The sequence below is a fragment of the Amblyomma maculatum genome, chromosome 3, assembly GCF_055883805.1.
Source record: "Amblyomma maculatum isolate TAMU_Amacu chromosome 3, ASM5588380v1, whole genome shotgun sequence".
In the NCBI taxonomy this organism is placed as follows: Eukaryota; Metazoa; Arthropoda; class Arachnida; order Ixodida; family Ixodidae; genus Amblyomma; species Amblyomma maculatum.
Genome location: NC_139346.1, coordinates 208,184,167 through 208,207,780, shown reverse-complemented (window position 1 = coordinate 208,207,780; position 23,614 = coordinate 208,184,167). Strand labels below are relative to the sequence as shown.

The 23,614-nt window shown below is 43.7% G+C and overlaps 2 protein-coding genes across 2 annotated transcripts in view; one reads left to right on the top strand and one right to left on the bottom strand.

The window, feature by feature from the left end:
• Vps53 (vacuolar protein sorting 53) overlaps positions 1–2,535 on the bottom strand; it is a 43,188-nt gene extending 40,653 nt beyond the window's left edge. Inside the window, exons 1-2 of the mRNA XM_084599457.1 lie at positions 2,190–2,535; positions 883–1,013 (exon numbers count right to left, since the gene is read on the bottom strand). Of these exons, the coding sequence (XP_084455583.1) occupies positions 883–1,013; positions 2,190–2,297 (239 nt within the window). The 5' untranslated portion in view covers positions 2,298–2,535. The remainder of the gene's footprint in view (positions 1–882; positions 1,014–2,189) is intronic.
• Positions 2,536–3,407: 872 nt separating this feature from the next.
• Positions 3,408–22,493, top strand: CSN6 (COP9 signalosome subunit 6). Its single transcript, XM_084599454.1, has 4 exons — positions 3,408–3,916; positions 8,664–8,990; positions 9,436–9,717; positions 22,068–22,493. The coding sequence occupies exons 1-4, from the start codon at positions 3,632–3,634 to the stop codon at positions 22,104–22,106; spliced, it is 933 nt and encodes a 310-aa protein (XP_084455580.1). The 5' UTR covers positions 3,408–3,631; the 3' UTR covers positions 22,107–22,493.
• Positions 22,494–23,614: the final 1,121 nt, after the last annotated feature.

The window sequence follows — 23,614 nt, the reverse complement described above, 5'->3', positions numbered from 1 at the left end:
TCTATCCTAAATTAATCAGCAATTTATTTGCAACATTCCAAGACCTCACGACATAACAGCAACGATTTCCTGGGTGCCTGCAAATGCAATCACTGAAGGCAACGAATGGGCCAACAGCGAGGTGTAAGCCGCAGTACACAAAATATAAACTGTGCCGAACGCACTTTCTGCCATTGTGGGAACCATTGCTGAAACCTTGCACCTTCAAAAAGAAGTCTCTAGGAAGCAATGCAGCAAAGCTCTTGAGCACCTCCACAATAGAAGAGAGAAACGCGCTGAGAAACAGGCACACCCAATATTCCCTATGCTGGAGGGGGTATCTAGGGCCATGCAGACGTTAGTCCGCTGGCTCACATTAACACCTTTTTTAAGATGGCAGTTATTCAACAATGACACCGAAAAAGGGATGTGCTGTCAGTGCTAAAGCTCAACAACGACTGCTACCCATATCGTACGGAAATATCCAGAATATTCTGATATTTGAAGAAGGGCTCTCGCAGAAATTCTCATTGCCATCCAACCAGCCAACTACACCGACTGGGCCTTCCTGTTCCTCGATAGCGTGGCCATCGCTTTACTCTGGGTAAAGCTCAGAGAGTTTGTCGATGCAGGAACAAGAGTCAAGCTTTATGTCAGTCAGCGCCAAATCGACCAGCACCCGTTTCGATTGCTGTGACTGCAGTGGGGCCAGATGCTTAAAGCAAAAGTGCACACGCGCGGCTTTAAATAAAATGTATGCTTGGAACAATCAATCACGCCATCTGTTAACACTGTGACTGTGATGCAGTCCACAAGTTTTCTTGAACATGCTGCCAAAGGCCATTTCTATGCTTACAGGAGCACTTTAAACACACTTAAGGAAGGCAAGAAAACAACACTTGCCTAATCTTTGTCTTCATTCGTGCTATGACCTCATCTACATTAGCAAGTGACTGTTCTGTAGGAAACAGGGTGTTGATGTAGTCGACAGGATTAAAGTTCGGGCTATCCAGCGGATCTGTACTGGGAAATACCTGCACAGCAAAAAGGGGTGTAGTCAAAATAGATGTTCGGCACTGTGCAATATATTGCCATGGATGAAGTTAAATCCTGTGACACGTGCAGCGGCACATTCAAGGTGTCGCAGTATGCATCATGTTGCGCAAGAGAGGGCAACATTTTAATAAAATTCTCATGCATTATGCAATTACATTTGCGCATTCCTCTCGTATATTTCCTTCAACAGAATGTCCAGCACTCTGTCCAAATGGAATGGCCCGACTGTTGCTAGAGGTCCGTCCAAATGCAATATTTAATAGCATTGCAGTTTTGTTTATACAGGCACTGCATTCCTTTTCTGACCAAATCTTGGTGTTAAATGTACCATCCAGTTTTCATCACATTAGCATCAGTAACAGTCATGTCAGTATGCGAAATTGCATACGCCAGCATAATTTGTTTTGATACAGCTCGAATCTTGAGCAGTTAAATTTGTTTTGGTTATGTTAGGTTCCTTATCACACAACTCAAGTGGCAATTGATGTTCTTTCTGGACTTAATCCATGATCATCAATTTTCTTTGGTCAATTCAATCAATTTCGGTCAATTTTCTTTTCTTTCAGAATGCCTAGCGTTCAGATGGGACAGCATTACTGCTGTTAGAAGTTTTGTCGATATGTGTACCTGTGCATAGCATCACAAGAAGCTCAAATATCTAGCTGCTCCTGCGTAGTTTTGCTAGGTATGGTACATTGCTGTTCCAAGACACTGATTCACTGTTGTGTGTGGACGAAACAGAGACCGATTTTCATTATGCCTGGAGGACACTCCTCCAGCAATTATTCTTCCGTCTGGACGAAACACTAGCCACAGCCTTCCTTCAATTGGTTTACGGCAGCTGATTTTTCGAAGCACTATGGACATATTCTATAAAGCATTGTCGCTTTGGGACGTTAAACTACAAACCAAACCTATAAAGAATTGTAACGAAACATGTTTCATGAGTTTTACACCCATTCATTCAGAATACGCATACATTAACGCGTAAATAAATTCGTCTACAGTCACTAGCATTTATCTGACTGGCTTAGAAACATTTTCGGGCTGCATCCGCATATCTCAACGGCGCCTGCCGGCCTGAAAGCAGCTCGCCGCCAAAAACTTATCGCTGATTTAAAATTTCAAAATCGACATCTAGCCAGCGCACTCACTTGTTCTATAGCAGCCTGAACTTCAGGCGGAAAGTTTACAAAAGCGTTTAGGGCCTCTTCATCCACAATAATGTCATCGTCCAATTCGATGCCCATTGCATTGGCCATGCCGGCTTGTTGCACCGAATCAGGCCAAATCAGGTAGTCTTTGCTGTCAGGGCCAATGCAGTATCTTCTTCCAGCTGAATGAGCTCCGATGCCTCCTGTACTCTCCTGAATAATCGCTTTTCTGCAAACCGCATGACACCGACTAAACCCAAAACATAGCAACAGCGGGTTCCGGACGACCAGCCGAAAATGTTTTCGGTTCTGTTTACGCCACGACTCCACCTATCCCCACACTTGGTCTCCACTCCCTTTAATAGTTACGAAGAGAAATTTTCTTCACCGTAGCTAGCAGAACAGAATCACTATTGAGTGTGCTGAAAAAGCTGAAAAATATTCAAGATTTCGCCCAAGTACTTGTCGCTCAGTAAAAATATTGTCAATTTTATATGAATTTGTAGTATACAACATAATTAGGTTTTTGTTAGCAAGAGTGTTTAATTACAAAATTTTATAAATTCACCCGTGCTCAACATGTATTTACTTTCGGGAGAGGGGTGGGGGGGGGGAGGGGACTGACAGAATTCATTAAACACATCTTTGACATATACACAATTTTCTTCGCAAACATTGGTGAAGCACATTAAACTTTAGTGATGGCCGAGCATGCGCTTAAATGGTTCTCTGACTGCTGAAAGTTATTGTGGAGGCGCTACGATCAAACAACTTGCATGACTGAATAACAAACTTTGTCTTACGAGTAAATTACGACTATCATGGCATCATGACAAGGCCATTCACCTCTTTAGTTGCGCTATAATCACACACATTATTAATTTAGAACTTTCCGGGCTATAAGCTTCTTGCAAACATTGCTTTCTTTCAAAAATATTCAATGTACGCGTGTTGTCCAGGCGCACTCGCGCCATAGGAAATATTCTCACTGCTTGAGATTATGCTTAAATCGCACCATACTGCTAAATAAAAACCAGTAGATACTCTGCAACATGCATACTCTTGTGCAGCGTTGGCACCACCGCGGCTAACTCCATGGTCTTTTTTGATGATAATTTATTGACCATTCTCTTTGTATCCGGTTTGTTCATTTGCTCGCAGCGTCCTCTAGGCTACATTCACCAGCGCTTTTGTGGTAGCATGCCATTTTATCCACTAAGTATCTTTATTAGCTACGGCGAGCCATGGTGGCCATGGGGCCATGGTAAGCATTAAAAAGCTGTCGGGCGAAGAAAACGATTACTGTGGTTGATGTGGTGCTGTTGATGCCTTCATTGAACCAAGCGTTAGCGCTGGGCGTGACGTGTTTGTGAAGTCAGGTGTCTAGAAAGACATAGCAAGACATAGCTGTGCGGAACTGCTTAATAAGCCCGTCAACAGCCATGGAGGTGGACGAAGCGCCCGCAAATGTGATGGCTGCATCGGGCACCACTGGCAGTGTATGTGTCTCGCTTCATCCGCTAGTGATTATGAACATATCTGAACACTGGACAAGAATACGAGCACAAGAAGGCAAGCCGCAGCAGGTAATTGGAGCCCTGATCGGCAAGCAGAAAGGCCGCAACATTGAAGTCATGAACTCTTTCGAACTTCTTTTCAACACCATCGAGGGAAACGTTGTGATTGACAACGACTACTACAATGTTAAGGAGCAGCAGTTCAAGCAGGTATGAGTATCGAGGGGATTTGCGAAAGCGTCTTCGCTGTACTGTGGCGGCGCACTGTGCAAAATGTCTTCAAATGTGTTTGTGGCCTGCGTTTCAGAGCCGATCTGTCATTGAACGTTTTTGTCACGACACCATGCTCAGGAGGCCCGAAGAAAGCTCCACATGCTATGTTGTCGCACTCACGACTGAGTTGACGGTTGCCCGAGTACAAAAAGAAAGGAAATCAAGAACTACACTTGTCAGTTACTTTAATTGCAGTATCTAGTCTACCTGCCGTATTGCGTCTCTATAACCTCGTCGGCTTGGTGCAAGTGGTTAAACGTGAAATAACCCTGGAATAGTTGCACTTCGGGATGTGCACCACAAAAGAATGTGCTCGTGCTGTGAAAAGAATTAGACGCTTAGAAATAAATTCAGCTCAGCTGCCTGGTTGGAGTAAACACATTGATCTTTGAGAACCATGTTCAGCTTTCTGTGGGATCATAGCTACCAATATATCTGACAGTTATACAAATCTGCTTTCCCTGTTAAAGCTTCCCATGACCAAATTGCCACTGTAAAACATGTACCAGTGCATTTATAAGCAGCACCTAAAACATTTAACCATAATTTACTAGCTATTGCCATTGTAGTTTGGCTACTTCACATTGTAGCAGTTCCTTTTGCAAACGGATTGTAGCACATATTTACTCGAGCACAGTAAGCTTGTCCTTGGTAACCTCGCTTGTTTTTAAATGAGCTGTCTGAATGACACAGTCTTCCTTGGCTTCTAACCTTTGGTTTGGGCTCATTGCTCATTTGAGCTCAGTACTGATAGCACCTATGTGTAGCTTTTAGAGAATGGCTTTGCTTCTTACAAAATGGTTCTGCTTTTTCTTTGGGCAAGGAATATACATAGTTGAGACTCAGGCCTTTGGTTGGCCTGTGCCGTCTTATGTGAAATATGACTGAAGTCCTGAAAAAAAAAAGAAATTGAGTATGATGTCCTTTGTTTTAGGTATTTGTTCACTCTTACAGTGATTCATAAAAAGAAATTTTTTCCTGATGCTTGGAAGTTGGCATACTGTAGTGTTAGCATTCATAAATAGTTTATCCATGTGCTGTCCCTTTAAGCTCTGCCTTCAAGGGCATGACGCAACAGTGTTAATGGCCCCCATTGCCAGCCTCCTTTGTAGATGCACATTTGCGTCTACTCACTTTGATACTCACTTAAAGTTTTTTATTTGTGCTTTTTTCTAAACATATGAGCATGCAGTTTTAAGGTAACATTATTTGAATAGACCTCACAGTATAAATCCCTGCTTTAATCAAGTCGTACAATTACCATGTCATGCGATATTTGAGTGTCCTGGAAGGCTGGATTCAAACTCATCTTCCTACCTCAAAGAGGAAGCCCAAAATGACAGTGTCTTCCAACGTGATCATGTCACATTGTCTAAGTGAGACCACACCACCTGATGACCAGTCAGTGCGCGGCCATGTCACCTGCCAGCTATAACCTGCAGAACCAAGGGGGCTTTTAAGTACCATGTTAAAAAAAAAAAAAAAAAAGATGTGTTGGGAAGACAAGTGTGCTGCATTTTGATAGATGCAAAACCCAAAGGCGTCTGTGGGCTGTTCGATGTCGTGGACATTGAAGATCCCCAGGGGTCGGAATTATTGCATAGTTCTCCACCACAGCACCTCTCTTTTTTTCTTTTTTTTTACTGCCACCTTCCCCATCCCTTAGCGTGTAGTTTGGATGTCCACCGAGAAGTGAGAGAGATACTGCACCTTTTGTTTCTTACAAAAGCCGAAACCAATTTACCAAGTGTACTATGCAAGTGTACCATGTTTTTCTCTTGTACTTTTGTTTTTTTTTCTACTTAGTGCAACACAGTATGAAATGATTGTCTATGACGAAACATACTGAAGAGATTCCAATTATCTTTGGAGATATTTATCACTGCTGGTTGCAAAGTTTTCTATGAATGGGTGATAGCTGATTCAGTATTTATCAGTGACGTAACATTCCTTCCGTGTTTAAGAGACGATATATTAAAGCATTTCAGATGGGAGGGCGAGATTGACATCAGCCTTTCAGTACCATTACATTCTGAGTCGGATACACTGCCCCTACTCCACACAAGCACATTCATACGGCTTGGTTAAGTAGGGCCTCATATCTGTGTCGGGTGGCCTCTCACATAAGACTGCATGCTAAAGAGTATGTTTGAGGTATTGGAGGAAGAGATTAAGGAATTAGTAATTAGGCGCGTAGCAAGGCTCATGTACGCGAACACGGATCCAGAGTTAAAAGAATTGGCAAACAAGAGCCATTAACGTAGTAGCATCATACACCTAAGGGAGGAGCTTAAGTGCCTTCCAAATTTTTATCAATCTGGCCTCAACATCAATGAGCTATTTATTCACCAACCAGGCTTCGAATCTGCAAGAGATAAAATATACAGAGAAGCATTTCTGATACACAATTTAAAAACCTTGCAACCAGCAGGGATAAATGTTTCCAAAGTAAACTAACTTCTTAGTTATGTTCCATTGATCATTTAATAAATAAAGCCTTGCACTAGGTCAGAGCAAAAACAAAATCACTAGAGAAAAAACATGCTACACCTGTCATCCCAATACTTCATGTAACTTTTTGTTGCTTATTTTGTTTAGGAGGGTAGATAGGTAGGCCAGTTGGTGAGACATTAGAATATCAAAAACCACAGCAGACACAGTACAGTGGGAGGCAACAACACAGGGCGGTTGTTATTCGTCTGCTAATGTGCGTGCATGTGTGTATGCATTTGTATGTACGTGCATACCTCTCTCTCCTTTCTCTCTCTCTCTGTATCTTTTTGTGATTTCTCTATCTCTGCTGTTTTCACTTTTTGCCCCCTAGTACCTAGCTCTGTCATTCTTTTAAATTGCTTTTTCCCAGCCTTTCCAGGTGCACTAAACTCGCAGCCACCATGTCACCTGTCACAGCACTTGTATCCGGACAGTCTCTCAAGGTCACCTTTGTTATCATCCTCTTCGCCCCCCCCCCCCCCCCCCATTCATCCCTCACTCCCTAGTGTTACCTCTCGCAGCCTCCCGTGACTGATACTTCCTCCTCGCACTGTTTACCCAGATGAAGACAAGTCCTCTTGTGGAAACTGGCTAGCACACTGGGGGTTCTCCTGAACCCTTGTTTGTTTTGCTTTGTGTTCTACAAAACTTCCATCTCCCTGCTCTCTCTCTTCCACAGCTCGTTTTATTTATTAGTACCTCTAAGGCTCTATTCAAGGAGTGTTACACAAGGGAGTGGATTTCGGCGCACATAAAACTTTCACTGGATCGATGATCTGAAGGGTGATGGGTTGGCAGGAAGTATGATGGTGTTGGGCAAGTCATTCCAGTCCTTTGCAGTGCAAACAAAAAATGATGACAGGTGAGCAGGGGATGATGATAAAACTTGCGAAATAGATGCAGTCTTGTAATGTTACAATGGATTGCCGAGTTTATCACATAAGGCGGGGCTGCCAAATGATACCCAAACTCTGCAAAATTCGGCACCCCAGATTTTGAAGCAGGGAACCCCCCCAAGTTCTTTGGAACCAGTGCTATGAAAACAAAACCGCTTGCAAGGTCATACTTTCTCAGCTTAGTGGTGTTTTAACATGCTGGAGCTGCACATGGGCCATAGGCAGAGTTGTACATAGTTGATTACTTGTAATTAATCACATTTTTGTGTAATTTTGTAATCAGTGATTTCTCTTTTAACTCAGTAGCTTTTCAAGTAATTCAATTGTTACTTTTTTTTTGTTTTTTTTATTGGTTGCGAAGGATCAATTATTTCTTTACAAACAAAGGCTATAGTGTTCAAGCTGCTGTGACGATTGCATAAATTTTTCCGCTGCTCAGCAGTGCGCATGGCTACCTGGAATGTTGTTTTCTCCATTGCCTTTGTTCTTGATGATGGTGCTTCTTGCAATATGTTGTGCTTAGCTAATCCGTTATAATAAAAAACTTTTTTCTTGACGTTAAATGTTTCTTTAGGAGCTGTGGTTAGATGTACGCTCAAAATTGCAAATATTAAAAATGTAGTGACGTTATAGTAACCTATCACTGTTATGTAATTATTCAGTTACTTTTCTGGGGCTGTAATTGATTGCTGTAATTCGTTACATTTTAGATGAAGTAATTGTAATTGTAATCAGTTACTTATTTTCTGTAACATTTACAAGACTGGCTGTGAAAGACTGAGAGTGGATGGTGTCGGATTAATCTCAACTAGCTATAGCCTTATAACATGCTCTGACATCACACAGCACATGGATGTTTATTGAGTTTCACCTCCATTGCAGTAGGGACTTAATCCGCGACCGAGTTTTCGACAGCTGAACACCAAACTGATTAAGCCACCACAGGTGAAATTCTGCATCAAAAAAATAAACCATGTAAAAGCTTTTAGGATGCATCAGCTGCTGAAAAAAAAATTAATATATATTCCATTGATTTAAACTGAAACCTCAATGCATTTAAGAACCTGGAACATTTTTGTAATCGTATTGCCTCATATTGCACCCTAAGCACTGCGAGGAAGATTTTTTTTTTTTTTTTGCCTTCCTCATTCGTAATAATGGGAGAGCTGCTCTTTGACCGAACTCATGGTTCAAGCCCACTTGCACGGAAATTGTAATCAGACAATTTTATTTTGCTCATATTAACTCTGGTAGAGTGCTGCTCAAGCTGCCACTTTCGGTGTCTTGTAATGCAGGTATTCAGCGACCTGGATTTCCTGGGCTGGTACACCACAGGAGACGCTCCAACCGAGTCAGACATCAAGGTCCATCGGCAAATCTGCTGCATCAATGAGAGCCCTGTGCTACTGAAGCTCAATCCACAGGCACGCCACAGCCAGCTACCTGTCGCCATGTATGAGTCGGTAATTGACCTGGTCGATGGACAGGCCACCATGCTGTTTGTGGAACTGCCTTACACACTGGCCACCGAGGAGGCTGAGCGTATTGGCCTTGACCACATGGCACGCATGTCAGCAGCTGGTGAATCTGGCGAGAGCTCTCTGGTCGCCCAGCATCTCCAGGTATTGTGGTCCTGTATAGCCTACTTCCTGCAGTCGGTACGAGCATGAAAGTGTAAATAAAGGCTGGATAAATATTGAAAACAAAAGAAAAAACAAAGTAAACCAGCTCTTCTAGTGTGAAGGTTTCATGTGAGAACGTGTTGCACTATACTTGTGTGCATTAACAAGATGCCTTCTAGTAAAATGCGCACATGAAATTGTAGTGAAGTTGGCAGTTGTCTTTCTTTTCTCTAGGTAGCTGCAGCATACAACTATCCTTGAGCTGCTTGAAGGATTTGTAATTCTAAATATACCGGACAGAGAGTTTAAAGTCTTACTTATCCTTCTTCTATGCCCAAGGGCGATACACTCAAAACTGGCCATGCATCTGCTTTTATGCCGGTACGAGGTCACAGGAAATGCCTTAGTGTTCGTGTTTTTTTTTTTTTTTTTTTTGCATGTGCAGGCTCAGCATAGTGCTATCAAGATGCTGCACAGCCGTGTGCGGCTTGTGCTCGAGTATGTGAAGGCTGTGGCTGCTGGGAGCCTGCCGGCCAACCATGAGGTGATGCGGGACGCCTTCAGCCTGTGTCACCGTTTGCCTGTGCTGCACACGCCCAGCTTCCAGGGACAGTTCTACAACCAGTGCAACGATGTGGCCCTCATGACCTACCTCGGCACATTGACGAAGGGCTGCAACACCATCAACCAGTTTGTTAACAAATTCAACCTGCTCTATGATCGACAGGTATGCCTGCTGACCTTGAAACTGAAGGTCACATTTAAAGCTTCTTACTGGAACATTATGGCTGGAAGGCCTAGAAGGGACAAGCTGCTTTCCTAAGACTAGTGTGGTACATCATTAAACAGCAATATGTCGAGTTGCTGTGATGGTTCGTTGGGTGGTTACTGTGGCTCAGGAAAGCAAGACTTTTGGGAGAGCACGCCGTAGCAGGAAAAGAATTTCTTCTTGGTGCATGACAGCCTTAGTTGTACATTTGCCGATAAGCACGGCTAAACAAAATTGCTTGTTGTATTAGCCTGCTTTTATATTGTTACATTCTCTGCTGCAACTAAGCATTTCTTCTTAATTTATTGTATCTAACTTTGTGGCCATAAAAAGCATCATAATGTGCACAGGGCATTTCATCTAACGTTGCTCACAGTTGTTAAGAATAGAATCTTTGTTTGAGGAGCACTTTCTTCAGCATAGCACTTTTAGCACTGGTGTGCATCAGAATAAAGTTTAGCTGTTCTAACTAGCAAGCAAGTTAACAAATATCAAATAGTTAGTTTTTTACTTTTGCAGTTAAGCTCCTCAGTTATTGAAAGGTTTGTAGCTTACCACAAGTAACGCCCTTATCAGTTTCTAGGTGCAAAAATGCTATTATTGTCACTGCTGCAGTACAAGAAACTATGGTGCCACATACCAGACCAGCAAAAACGAAACCACACGGCTGCATGTTAGTACATCACTCAGTGCTGTGCTTGTGGGCATGGCTAGCACTCTCTCCATCTGCTGGCAGTATAGTTTTCCTCCAAGAAAACAACCACTCTACACCCTGTTGCTGGCCGCACCATTGGGCAAAACAGCTGGACAAATCCTTGATAGCACAGGCAGTTTGAAATCCTGTCTAAATAGTGCTGCGGAAGTTTGCTCTGTTTTACCACTTTTTTGTGGTGCAAGATGCGGCAAGATTTTTTTAGCGATCGCAGCGCCTGTGCTTCCATGTTTGAGATCATTCTAGTGGCCTTTGGCGGCTTTATTTCGGTGTTTCCTTGTAGCCTTTAAATTGATTCAATGCAATAAAAAGCTGCGCTAATCAGACACGGACGAAGGAAAGGTAGGACGCACACAAACGCAGACTGACAACTTTATTTCGTGAAGACAACCAAGGCATATATACGCGATCTCCGCTACTATCTTATCACAAAAAACAGCAAGCGAAAAAGTGACGTGCACTAAAAACACAACATATCAAATTCTGCTGCAGAGATGATAAACATAACTAGGGCCGGCCCGCTAAGTAAACCAAAGATTTTTCAGTCTAATTGATTATCAGCACAACCATCAAATGGTAATGCACAGTGATGCAAGTCAAAACCCATAGTACAACATACCACCTTCTTCAGGCTGGACAACGAAACATGGTATAAAACCAGGTCACACAAGCAGCTTAAACAAGCCTCGTCAGAAACAAGAAATGCAGTGAAAAAAGGCACCAAGTCAGGCTAAAACCAATTGTCTAACATTAATACCAACCACAACAACAACACTAACAACAAAACAAATATCGCGAAGCTATGACATCCGACCAACACGCGGCCCACAACGCAGACACATGAAAAGGCAAAAGCAGAACCTATACATGACCGTCTAAAAAGTTAATTTCTTTTTCCGACAACGAAATAGAGGGCTTGCTGACGCAAACGCTTGTGGTGCTGATGTAGAAGGTCTCAATTACTAGGCGCTCCCATTTGTCTTTCGACCTGGCCAGAAACTTCGTCCTCTCAAAGTAAGGCACGCATTCCCGTTTGTTTTCTTTCTTGCAGTCAGCACAGTGCTCGGCCAAAAACCCTCTTTCATTTTTCTCTACATTCAACTTGTGCTCTTTTGCTCTTTCATTAAAGCATCTGCCGGTTTGGCCTATATAAACTTTTCCACAACTTAGGGGAATGCGGTAAACTACTCCAGAAGCACATTCTGTGAATTTCCTTTGATGTTTGATAATGCAGGGAGGCTTCCTATTCACTTTCATCATCGCACACACCTTCGAGAGTTTGCAAGGTGCGGAGAAAACGATGTTGACGCCGCCTTTCTTCGCAATTCTCTTTACGTTGTGCGAAAATTTATGAAAATACGGGATTACGTGGATCTTCACTGACTGCTCTTCTTCATTACGTTTGCTGCCAGACTTCATTTTCTGTAGCAGTTTCTCGCACACGCTCGAAATGATATGCGGAGGATATCCAGCAGCTCGCAAACGCTGAAGCTGATGCTGAAAACTTTCTTCAGCCATATGGGCGCATGACTTTTCCAGGGCCGACGTGATGCACAACGAAATGATGCCTCTCTTGACCAGCTTTGAATGGGCACTGCTATATGGAAGCAGCGCTTTTCTCGACCTGGGTCTGAAGGACCAACATAAACATTGTTCCCCTATGTGCAAAACTAGGTCCAGGAACTGAAGCTGTCCTTCTGAAGGAAACTCACTGGTGAACCGGAGCCCGCCGGAAACACTTGAAAAAGTAGACAGGACCATCGCCGCCGTATCTTGGATGTTGCCGATCGCAGGAGCACTCAGGAAAACCAGATAATCGTCAACATATCGGCACACACAATTCACACCCAAATCTTGCAACTTCCCTTGCAAGCGCCTGTCAAAGGAAGCCAGAAATATATCGCTTAGAGCGGGAGCTATGCTTGAACCTATGCAAATTCCGGCTTTTTGAATGTGGTACTGTCCGTTGTGGTGGATGGCTGAAGACTTGAGATAAAAATCTAAAAGTTCAAGGAAATTGCCTGTGTGGAGACCAACCGCATTCTGAAACCGCAGTTCCCCATGAAGCTCAACGCTTTCTCTGATGGCAGCGAACAGACCATCGTGTGGAATCGAATAAAACATGTCTTCAATATCCACCGAAAAGGCTGTGGTCTGAATTGGAAGCCCGCTCTTGATTTGTTCAATGACTTCCTTAGAGCTGCGAACAAGGAACGGGTCGTTCCCTCGAAGCACGTTCAGGTGTTTCTGAAGGAAATTTCCCACCTTGCGCTGCCAACAGCCTCTGTCAGACACAATTAAACGAAAGGGGCAACCAATTTTGTGTGTTTTCCCGGTGAAAAACACTTCAAGGCTTCCATTGACCTCATCTTTCACGGCCTTACTCAATTGTACCAATTTCAAATCTTTTAAAAGCTTGACAGCTTCCCGTTTTCTTTTCTTAGGGTCATGCTTCACTGGATTGAAATTTTTGGCCACAGCCTCCAGTGCTTTGCTTTCAAACAAGCCCTGCGGTAGAACTACAAAGCCACCTTCTTTGTCTGATTGGATAACCGTAAGGTTATTGGACTTCAAATAATTGGCTACCTTTTTGAGCGGCGGCTTCACAATAACCCGGTCACTCACATGACGGTAGATGCATTCCACCCCTTCGCCGACAATCATTTCCTTGTCTCGTTTGGTCACACTCTCCCCCAGTCGGTGCACTAACCCGAGCAATCCTGGCCGGGTGCTGTGAGGCTCAAAGCAGTACTTGGGGCCTTTTTCTAAGATGTCCAGGTTGTCTTTTGGGATGCTGGCCCCACCTAGCACTGTGACAGAGCTTGAAACTCCGTCCTGACGTCTTGCAACAGGCAGCTGCGCCAAAACTTGCCTCCACAGAAATTCTGTTGACCTTGCAGCCATTTTCAGATGTTCCATGTACTGCCCATGTGATTTCCGGAAATCTGCTTCATCGTACAGAAGACTCTTCAACCAATCACGCAGAAGCCGCACTTTTCGCCAAGCTTCAGACTTCATGATCTTGCAAATTCTTCTGGCATGTGCCCACGACGGACCAATATAACCAAAAAGTGAAAGGACTTGGATAGGCACGATCTTTTTCTTCAAACAAAAGGCCAAAAACCTCGATTGGCACGTTGCCACTGCTATGAGACAGGCGCAAGAGATGGCTGCATTTTGCCTTGCTTGGTTACACAAAAAAGAGCCCGTAGTACTAGAAAGATGCTTGAGTAAAATTTGTCGGGCTAGTTGGTTCATAGTTCAATGCAATAAAAAGCTGCGCTAATCAGACACGGACGAAGGAAAGGTAGGACGCACACAAACGCAGACTGACAACTTTATTTCGTGAAGACAACCAAGGCATATATACGCGATCTCCGCTACTATCTTATCACAAAAAACAGCAAGCGAAAAAGTGACGTGCACTAAAAACACAACATATCAAATTCTGCTGCAGAGATGATAAACATAACTAGGGCCGGCCCGCTAAGTAAACCAAAGATTTTTCAGTCTAATTGATTATCAGCACAACCATCAAATGGTAATGCACAGTGATGCAAGTCAAAACCCATAGTACAACATACCACCTTCTTCAGGCTGGACAACGAAACATGGTATAAAACCAGGTCACACAAGCAGCTTAAACAAGCCTCGTCAGAAACAAGAAATGCAGTGAAAAAAGGCACCAAGTCAGGCTAAAACCAATTGTCTAACATTAATACCAACCACAACAACAACACTAACAACAAAACAAATATCGCGAAGCTATGACATCCGACCAACACGCGGCCCACAACGCAGACACATGAAAAGGCAAAAGCAGAACCTATACATGACCGTCTAAAAAGTTAATTTCTTTTTCCGACAACGAAATAGAGGGCTTGCTGACGCAAACGCTTGTGGTGCTGATGTAGAAGGTCTCAATTACTAGGCGCTCCCATTTGTCTTTCGACCTGGCCAGAAACTTCGTCCTCTCAAAGTAAGGCACGCATTCCCGTTTGTTTTCTTTCTTGCAGTCAGCACAGTGCTCGGCCAAAAACCCTCTTTCATTTTTCTCTACATTCAACTTGTGCTCTTTTGCTCTTTCATTAAAGCATCTGCCGGTTTGGCCTATATAAACTTTTCCACAACTTAGGGGAATGCGGTAAACTACTCCAGAAGCACATTCTGTGAATTTCCTTTGATGTTTGATAATGCAGGGAGGCTTCCTATTCACTTTCATCATCGCACACACCTTCGAGAGTTTGCAAGGTGCGGAGAAAACGATGTTGACGCCGCCTTTCTTCGCAATTCTCTTTACGTTGTGCGAAAATTTATGAAAATACGGGATTACGTGGATCTTCACTGACTGCTCTTCTTCATTACGTTTGCTGCCAGACTTCATTTTCTGTAGCAGTTTCTCGCACACGCTCGAAATGATATGCGGAGGATATCCAGCAGCTCGCAAACGCTGAAGCTGATGCTGAAAACTTTCTTCAGCCATATGGGCGCATGACTTTTCCAGGGCCGACGTGATGCACAACGAAATGATGCCTCTCTTGACCAGCTTTGAATGGGCACTGCTATATGGAAGCAGCGCTTTTCTCGACCTGGGTCTGAAGGACCAACATAAACATTGTTCCCCTATGTGCAAAACTAGGTCCAGGAACTGAAGCTGTCCTTCTGAAGGAAACTCACTGGTGAACCGGAGCCCGCCGGAAACACTTGAAAAAGTAGACAGGACCATCGCCGCCGTATCTTGGATGTTGCCGATCGCAGGAGCACTCAGGAAAACCAGATAATCGTCAACATATCGGCACACACAATTCACACCCAAATCTTGCAACTTCCCTTGCAAGCGCCTGTCAAAGGAAGCCAGAAATATATCGCTTAGAGCGGGAGCTATGCTTGAACCTATGCAAATTCCGGCTTTTTGAATGTGGTACTGTCCGTTGTGGTGGATGGCTGAAGACTTGAGATAAAAATCTAAAAGTTCAAGGAAATTGCCTGTGTGGAGACCAACCGCATTCTGAAACCGCAGTTCCCCATGAAGCTCAACGCTTTCTCTGATGGCAGCGAACAGACCATCGTGTGGAATCGAATAAAACATGTCTTCAATATCCACCGAAAAGGCTGTGGTCTGAATTGGAAGCCCGCTCTTGATTTGTTCAATGACTTCCTTAGAGCTGCGAACAAGGAACGGGTCGTTCCCTCGAAGCACGTTCAGGTGTTTCTGAAGGAAATTTCCCACCTTGCGCTGCCAACAGCCTCTGTCAGACACAATTAAACGAAAGGGGCAACCAATTTTGTGTGTTTTCCCGGTGAAAAACACTTCAAGGCTTCCATTGACCTCATCTTTCACGGCCTTACTCAATTGTACCAATTTCAAATCTTACAATTGAGTAAGGCCGTGAAAGATGAGGTCAATGGAAGCCTTGAAGTGTTTTTCACCGGGAAAACACACAAAATTGGTTGCCCCTTTCGTTTAATTGTGTCTGACAGAGGCTGTTGGCAGCGCAAGGTGGGAAATTTCCTTCAGAAACACCTGAACGTGCTTCGAGGGAACGACCCGTTCCTTGTTCGCAGCTCTAAGGAAGTCATTGAACAAATCAAGAGCGGGCTTCCAATTCAGACCACAGCCTTTTCGGTGGATATTGAAGACATGTTTTATTCGATTCCACACGATGGTCTGTTCGCTGCCATCAGAGAAAGCGTTGAGCTTCATGGGGAACTGCGGTTTCAGAATGCGGTTGGTCTCCACACAGGCAATTTCCTTGAACTTTTAGATTTTTATCTCAAGTCTTCAGCCATCCACCACAACGGACAGTACCACATTCAAAAAGCCGGAATTTGCATAGGTTCAAGCATAGCTCCCGCTCTAAGCGATATATTTCTGGCTTCCTTTGACAGGCGCTTGCAAGGGAAGTTGCAAGATTTGGGTGTGAATTGTGTGTGCCGATATGTTGACGATTATCTGGTTTTCCTGAGTGCTCCTGCGATCGGCAACATCCAAGATACGGCGGCGATGGTCCTGTCTACTTTTTCAAGTGTTTCCGGCGGGCTCCGGTTCACCAGTGAGTTTCCTTCAGAAGGACAGCTTCAGTTCCTGGACCTAGTTTTGCACATAGGGGAACAATGTTTATGTTGGTCCTTCAGACCCAGGTCGAGAAAAGCGCTGCTTCCATATAGCAGTGCCCATTCAAAGCTGGTCAAGAGAGGCATCATTTCGTTGTGCATCACGTCGGCCCTGGAAAAGTCATGCGCCCATATGGCTGAAGAAAGTTTTCAGCATCAGCTTCAGCGTTTGCGAGCTGCTGGATATCCTCCGCATATCATTTCGAGCGTGTGCGAGAAACTGCTACAGAAAATGAAGTCTGGCAGCAAACGTAATGAAGAAGAGCAGTCAGTGAAGATCCACGTAATCCCGTATTTTCATAAATTTTCGCACAACGTAAAGAGAATTGCGAAGAAAGGCGGCGTCAACATCGTTTTCTCCGCACCTTGCAAACTCTCGAAGGTGTGTGCGATGATGAAAGTGAATAGGAAGCCTCCCTGCATTATCAAACATCAAAGGAAATTCACAGAATGTGCTTCTGGAGTAGTTTACCGCATTCCCCTAAGTTGTGGAAAAGTTTATATAGGCCAAACCGGCAGATGCTTTAATGAAAGAGCAAAAGAGCACAAGTTGAATGTAGAGAAAAATGAAAGAGGGTTTTTGGCCGAGCACTGTGCTGACTGCAAGAAAGAAAACAAACGGGAATGCGTGCCTTACTTTGAGAGGACGAAGTTTCTGGCCAGGTCGAAAGACAAATGGGAGCGCCTAGTAATTGAGACCTTCTACATCAGCACCACAAGCGTTTGCGTCAGCAAGCCCTCTATTTCGTTGTCGGAAAAAGAAATTAACTTTTTAGACGGTCATGTATAGGTTCTGCTTTTGCCTTTTCATGTGTCTGCGTTGTGGGCCGCGTGTTGGTCGGATGTCATAGCTTCGCGATATTTGTTTTGTTGTTAGTGTTGTTGTTGTGGTTGGTATTAATGTTAGACAATTGGTTTTAGCCTGACTTGGTGCCTTTTTTCACTGCATTTCTTGTTTCTGACGAGGCTTGTTTAAGCTGCTTGTGTGACCTGGTTTTATACCATGTTTCGTTGTCCAGCCTGAAGAAGGTGGTATGTTGTACTATGGGTTTTGACTTGCATCACTGTGCATTACCATTTGATGGTTGTGCTGATAATCAATTAGACTGAAAAATCTTTGGTTTACTTAGCGGGCCGGCCCTAGTTATGTTTATCATCTCTGCAGCAGAATTTGATATGTTGTGTTTTTAGTGCACGTCACTTTTTCGCTTGCTGTTTTTTGTGATAAGATAGTAGCGGAAATCGCGTATATATGCCTTGGTTGTCTTCACGAAATAAAGTTGTCAGTCTGCGTTTGTGTGCGTCCTACCTTTCCTTCGTCCGTGTCTGATTAGCGCAGCTTTTTATTGCATTGAACTATGAACCAACTAGCCCGACAAATTTTACTCAAGCATCTTTCTAGTACTACGGGCTCTTTTTTGTGTAACCAAGCAAGGCAAAATGCAGCCATCTCTTGCGCCTGTCTCATAGCAGTGGCAACGTGCCAATCGAGGTTTTTGGCCTTTTGTTTGAAGAAAAAGATCGTGCCTATCCAAGTCCTTTCACTTTTTGGTTATATTGGTCCGTCGTGGGCACATGCCAGAAGAATTTGCAAGATCATGAAGTCTGAAGCTTGGCGACAAGTGCGGCTTCTGCGTGATTGGTTGAAGAGTCTTCTGTACGATGAAGCAGATTTCCGGAAATCACATGGGCAGTACATGGAACATCTGAAAATGGCTGCAAGGTCAACAGAATTTCTGTGGAGGCAAGTTTTGGCGCAGCTGCCTGTTGCAAGACGTCAGGACGGAGTTTCAAGCTCTGTCACAGTGCTAGGTGGGGCCAGCATCCCAAAAGACAACCTGGACATCTTAGAAAAAGGCCCCAAGTACTGCTTTGAGCCTCACAGCACCCGGCCAGGATTGCTCGGGTTAGTGCACCGACTGGGGGAGAGTGTGACCAAACGAGACAAGGAAATGATTGTCGGCGAAGGGGTGGAATGCATCTACCGTCATGTGAGTGACCGGGTTATTGTGAAGCCGCCGCTCAAAAAGGTAGCCAATTATTTGAAGTCCAATAACCTTACGGTTATCCAATCAGACAAAGAAGGTGGCTTTGTAGTTCTACCGCAGGGCTTGTTTGAAAGCAAAGCACTGGAGGCTGTGGCCAAAAATTTCAATCCAGTGAAGCATGACCCTAAGAAAAGAAAACGGGAAGCTGTCAAGCTTTTAAAAGATTTGAAATTGGTACAATTGAGTAAGGCCGTGAAAGATGAGGTCAATGGAAGCCTTGAAGTGTTTTTCACCGGGAAAACACACAAAATTGGTTGCCCCTTTCGTTTAATTGTGTCTGACAGAGGCTGTTGGCAGCGCAAGGTGGGAAATTTCCTTCAGAAACACCTGAACGTGCTTCGAGGGAACGACCCGTTCCTTGTTCGCAGCTCTAAGGAAGTCATTGAACAAATCAAGAGCGGGCTTCCAATTCAGACCACAGCCTTTTCGGTGGATATTGAAGACATGTTTTATTCGATTCCACACGATGGTCTGTTCGCTGCCATCAGAGAAAGCGTTGAGCTTCATGGGGAACTGCGGTTTCAGAATGCGGTTGGTCTCCACACAGGCAATTTCCTTGAACTTTTAGATTTTTATCTCAAGTCTTCAGCCATCCACCACAACGGACAGTACCACATTCAAAAAGCCGGAATTTGCATAGGTTCAAGCATAGCTCCCGCTCTAAGCGATATATTTCTGGCTTCCTTTGACAGGCGCTTGCAAGGGAAGTTGCAAGATTTGGGTGTGAATTGTGTGTGCCGATATGTTGACGATTATCTGGTTTTCCTGAGTGCTCCTGCGATCGGCAACATCCAAGATACGGCGGCGATGGTCCTGTCTACTTTTTCAAGTGTTTCCGGCGGGCTCCGGTTCACCAGTGAGTTTCCTTCAGAAGGACAGCTTCAGTTCCTGGACCTAGTTTTGCACATAGGGGAACAATGTTTATGTTGGTCCTTCAGACCCAGGTCGAGAAAAGCGCTGCTTCCATATAGCAGTGCCCATTCAAAGCTGGTCAAGAGAGGCATCATTTCGTTGTGCATCACGTCGGCCCTGGAAAAGTCATGCGCCCATATGGCTGAAGAAAGTTTTCAGCATCAGCTTCAGCGTTTGCGAGCTGCTGGATATCCTCCGCATATCATTTCGAGCGTGTGCGAGAAACTGCTACAGAAAATGAAGTCTGGCAGCAAACGTAATGAAGAAGAGCAGTCAGTGAAGATCCACGTAATCCCGTATTTTCATAAATTTTCGCACAACGTAAAGAGAATTGCGAAGAAAGGCGGCGTCAACATCGTTTTCTCCGCACCTTGCAAACTCTCGAAGGTGTGTGCGATGATGAAAGTGAATAGGAAGCCTCCCTGCATTATCAAACATCAAAGGAAATTCACAGAATGTGCTTCTGGAGTAGTTTACCGCATTCCCCTAAGTTGTGGAAAAGTTTATATAGGCCAAACCGGCAGATGCTTTAATGAAAGAGCAAAAGAGCACAAGTTGAATGTAGAGAAAAATGAAAGAGGGTTTTTGGCCGAGCACTGTGCTGACTGCAAGAAAGAAAACAAACGGGAATGCGTGCCTTACTTTGAGAGGACGAAGTTTCTGGCCAGGTCGAAAGACAAATGGGAGCGCCTAGTAATTGAGACCTTCTACATCAGCACCACAAGCGTTTGCGTCAGCAAGCCCTCTATTTCGTTGTCGGAAAAAGAAATTAACTTTTTAGACGGTCATGTATAGGTTCTGCTTTTGCCTTTTCATGTGTCTGCGTTGTGGGCCGCGTGTTGGTCGGATGTCATAGCTTCGCGATATTTGTTTTGTTGTTAGTGTTGTTGTTGTGGTTGGTATTAATGTTAGACAATTGGTTTTAGCCTGACTTGGTGCCTTTTTTCACTGCATTTCTTGTTTCTGACGAGGCTTGTTTAAGCTGCTTGTGTGACCTGGTTTTATACCATGTTTCGTTGTCCAGCCTGAAGAAGGTGGTATGTTGTACTATGGGTTTTGACTTGCATCACTGTGCATTACCATTTGATGGTTGTGCTGATAATCAATTAGACTGAAAAATCTTTGGTTTACTTAGCGGGCCGGCCCTAGTTATGTTTATCATCTCTGCAGCAGAATTTGATATGTTGTGTTTTTAGTGCACGTCACTTTTTCGCTTGCTGTTTTTTGTGATAAGATAGTAGCGGAGATCGCGTATATATGCCTTGGTTGTCTTCACGAAATAAAGTTGTCAGTCTGCGTTTGTGTGCGTCCTACCTTTCCTTCGTCCGTGTCTGATTAGCGCAGCTTTTTATTGCATTGAACTATGAACCAACTAGCCCGACAAATTTTACTTTAAATTGAGTGCTGCCGAAAGCTGCAAACATTTTGTAGCAAAATTCCTTCCATCATCGTCGTCGTCGAGTTATACAGTTCTTTTGCAGGTGCAAGTCAGTCCTATCAACAGTTTCTTTTAGAAGCGGTTAGGTGCCTTCCTGATTGCCAGGCTGATGGAGATGCAGGGTAACACACATCCTTGTCGCCACACTCTCTGGGAATTGCCAAAAGCATCTAGAACAGTCTGCAAGAATGTGCAAGCAGACGAGTGTTGCCACAATCATTCGAAACAAATCTTGAATTATCTTGTGCTGCAAAGAATGTGATAAAGCCGTGCCCGGCAGCTTAGAGCGTGAATAAACAAACAGAACCAAACTTTGCAGAAATAGTTTAGAAACCCTAACCATGAGACAAGTATCATCACTAACATCACTGCCCCTTTAGAACAGCCTTTGAATCGAGTAAGACAGGCCCAAATAATAAACTAACCAAAATGCTGCTCCCAGTGTCCTGGATTGGTTTTTAGGGTCCTCTTCGCCTTCTGAACTAAGGTATGATGAGGCAGCATCTTCAGAGTCACCATTGCCTTCTAGGTTGCCAACAGAATCAACTGTGAACAGAGCTGAATCGCAAGATTCACTCTGTCTCAAAGAGCGTGCCACATTAATCTTTACGCTTTGCTGTTTTCGCGGTTAGTTAACTACCACCATGTGATAAAAAAATGTGCTAAGGACGAATTCCAACTCTGAGTTTGAGAACAGAGTTTGAGGACAGTATCCATCATTAGCAGGTTAGCAGTGGTCAGTGTTGGTGCAGTACGGAAAATGTAAAGCTCATACGTGGGAAGCGATTGCTTTGTGAAAATCAATTGGAAAACTTGCACAATATAAAGCAGGTAGGTTTGGAAGTGTTTTGTTCAAAGCTGCTGTGGTATTGCATTTCACAGCAGATATACTGTGAAATGCTGCTCTGATATGCTGCACCTAGAAATGTACTATGCCAGACCTTAGATTCACAATTACATCTACACATTTACACCAACCGTTTTGTCATTTATGGCAGAACTGCAATCATGACATTTGGATAAGCAGTTCTTAAATAGTTTGAATGGTGGCCGAAGCTGACCCCTCTTTCTGTCTCCTTCACAGGGCATGGGACGACGCATGGGTCGAGGACTGTTCTTTTGAGCAGAGTGTGATAACACGAAGTGGAAGTACACTGGAACCAGACAAGCCCAACAAGCAGCTTGGTTGCCATGCAGTATACTAAGTCTGCTGGACTGAGAAAGAAAAGAAGAGAGCGCTGTTTTTGGCCCAGGAAATCGTGCAGCCATCCAGCGCTGCCACGAATTGTGTGCACCTAATGGTAGACTGTGCTTTCTTTACTCTTTTCATTGTTGCAACTGCCTGCACAGCATCACTGGCACCACCTCAGGGCATGTGTGCTGAAATTGTTCAGATCTTTCAAAAACACTTATTCTTTTTTCACATACTTTTTGTTTCTTCAATTGGGTATGCACAGCAGCTCCTGCTAAGAAAAGATGTAATAAACAAAGTGGCGGTCGTGAGCAGAAATGGAGTGTGTGTGTCCTTTCCTAAAATATACATTCTAGTTTTGCACTGTTGCTGTCTCAATCAAGGTACACTTGAATGGTGCAGCATGTCGGCCTGTGATAGCTGCTGGTGCCACTATGTGCTGAGGGTGTCCAAGTTGCAAATACCAGTTTTTTGGTGTGAAGCAAATGTGAATAATAAAAGTTGGTTGCAAGTGGTTTCGAATATTTTTCAGTAAATTCAAATGTCAGCACAACTTGTTCAAACTAAAAACAAATGCCTTTTCACAAAGCACAGCTACAGAAAGAAACAGGTATGATAAATTTTGTTTGCATCCTTAATCAGCACATTATACTATACATATGATGCCTGCCAAGCATTGATTAACATTATTAATAACTCTATTTCTTAAACAAGTAAATTGTTTAGAAATCCTTGGATAACAGTTGCATTCAGTGAAAGAAATCTAATACAATAAAACCTCGTTACAAGAGACACTCAAGGGACCCGAAAAACATGTCTCTTGTAAGCAAGGTCTCTTGTAACAAAAAATTCTAAAAGCACTATGTTGATCAGTTTACTGCACATCAGCATAGAAATGCATATACACGCAGTAACAGGAAATTGTTCAGGAAAGCTTAAAGAAGTTATTCATACTAAGTATGTATTTTTGTGAGTGCAGAGTGTATTTCTTCCCAAATTCTGGTGGTAAAGCACTTCACTTTGCAAGCCTTCCTATTGCTCTAATACCTTTGAGGCACTCTTACATGCTCGTCACCCTCAGATGCATACAGGCTCGTCACCCTCAGATGATTCACAAAGAAAAAGACAGGAGTCTAAGCTTCCATCTTGTGATCAAATTTTAACAGTAAGGAGTTACAAATGCTGAATGTCATTTATGCATTTTGATTTGCTTCGTAGGTAACAGTAATGCGATGCCATTTTGGCTTTCCAATCATGGGGAAGCACTCCTCACACAACAAAAAGGACACTGATATGGAACAGAATTTAACTAAGGGAATCTGAAGTGCATCATGTACTAGTCTGTACATTTCAGAGGCATTGCATGAGCACACCTGGGTTGTCTCTCTTCTAAATAGTGAAGAATTTACTCCACGAACCTGAAAAAGTTGTCCTTAGTA

What these genes read in the sequence shown, in the direction of transcription:
- CSN6 (XM_084599454.1), top strand. Translation starts at nt 3,632, where the DNA reads ATGGAGGTGGACGAAGCGCCCGCAAATGTGATGGCTGCATCGGGCACC. An exon ending in AGGAGCAGCAGTTCAAGCAG is followed by an intron (nt 3,917 to 8,663) that starts GTATGAGTATCG and finishes CTTGTAATGCAG; the next exon opens with GTATTCAGCGACCTGGATTT. An exon ending in ACCTGCTCTATGATCGACAG is followed by an intron (nt 9,718 to 22,067) that starts GTATGCCTGCTG and finishes TCTCCTTCACAG; the next exon opens with GGCATGGGACGACGCATGGG.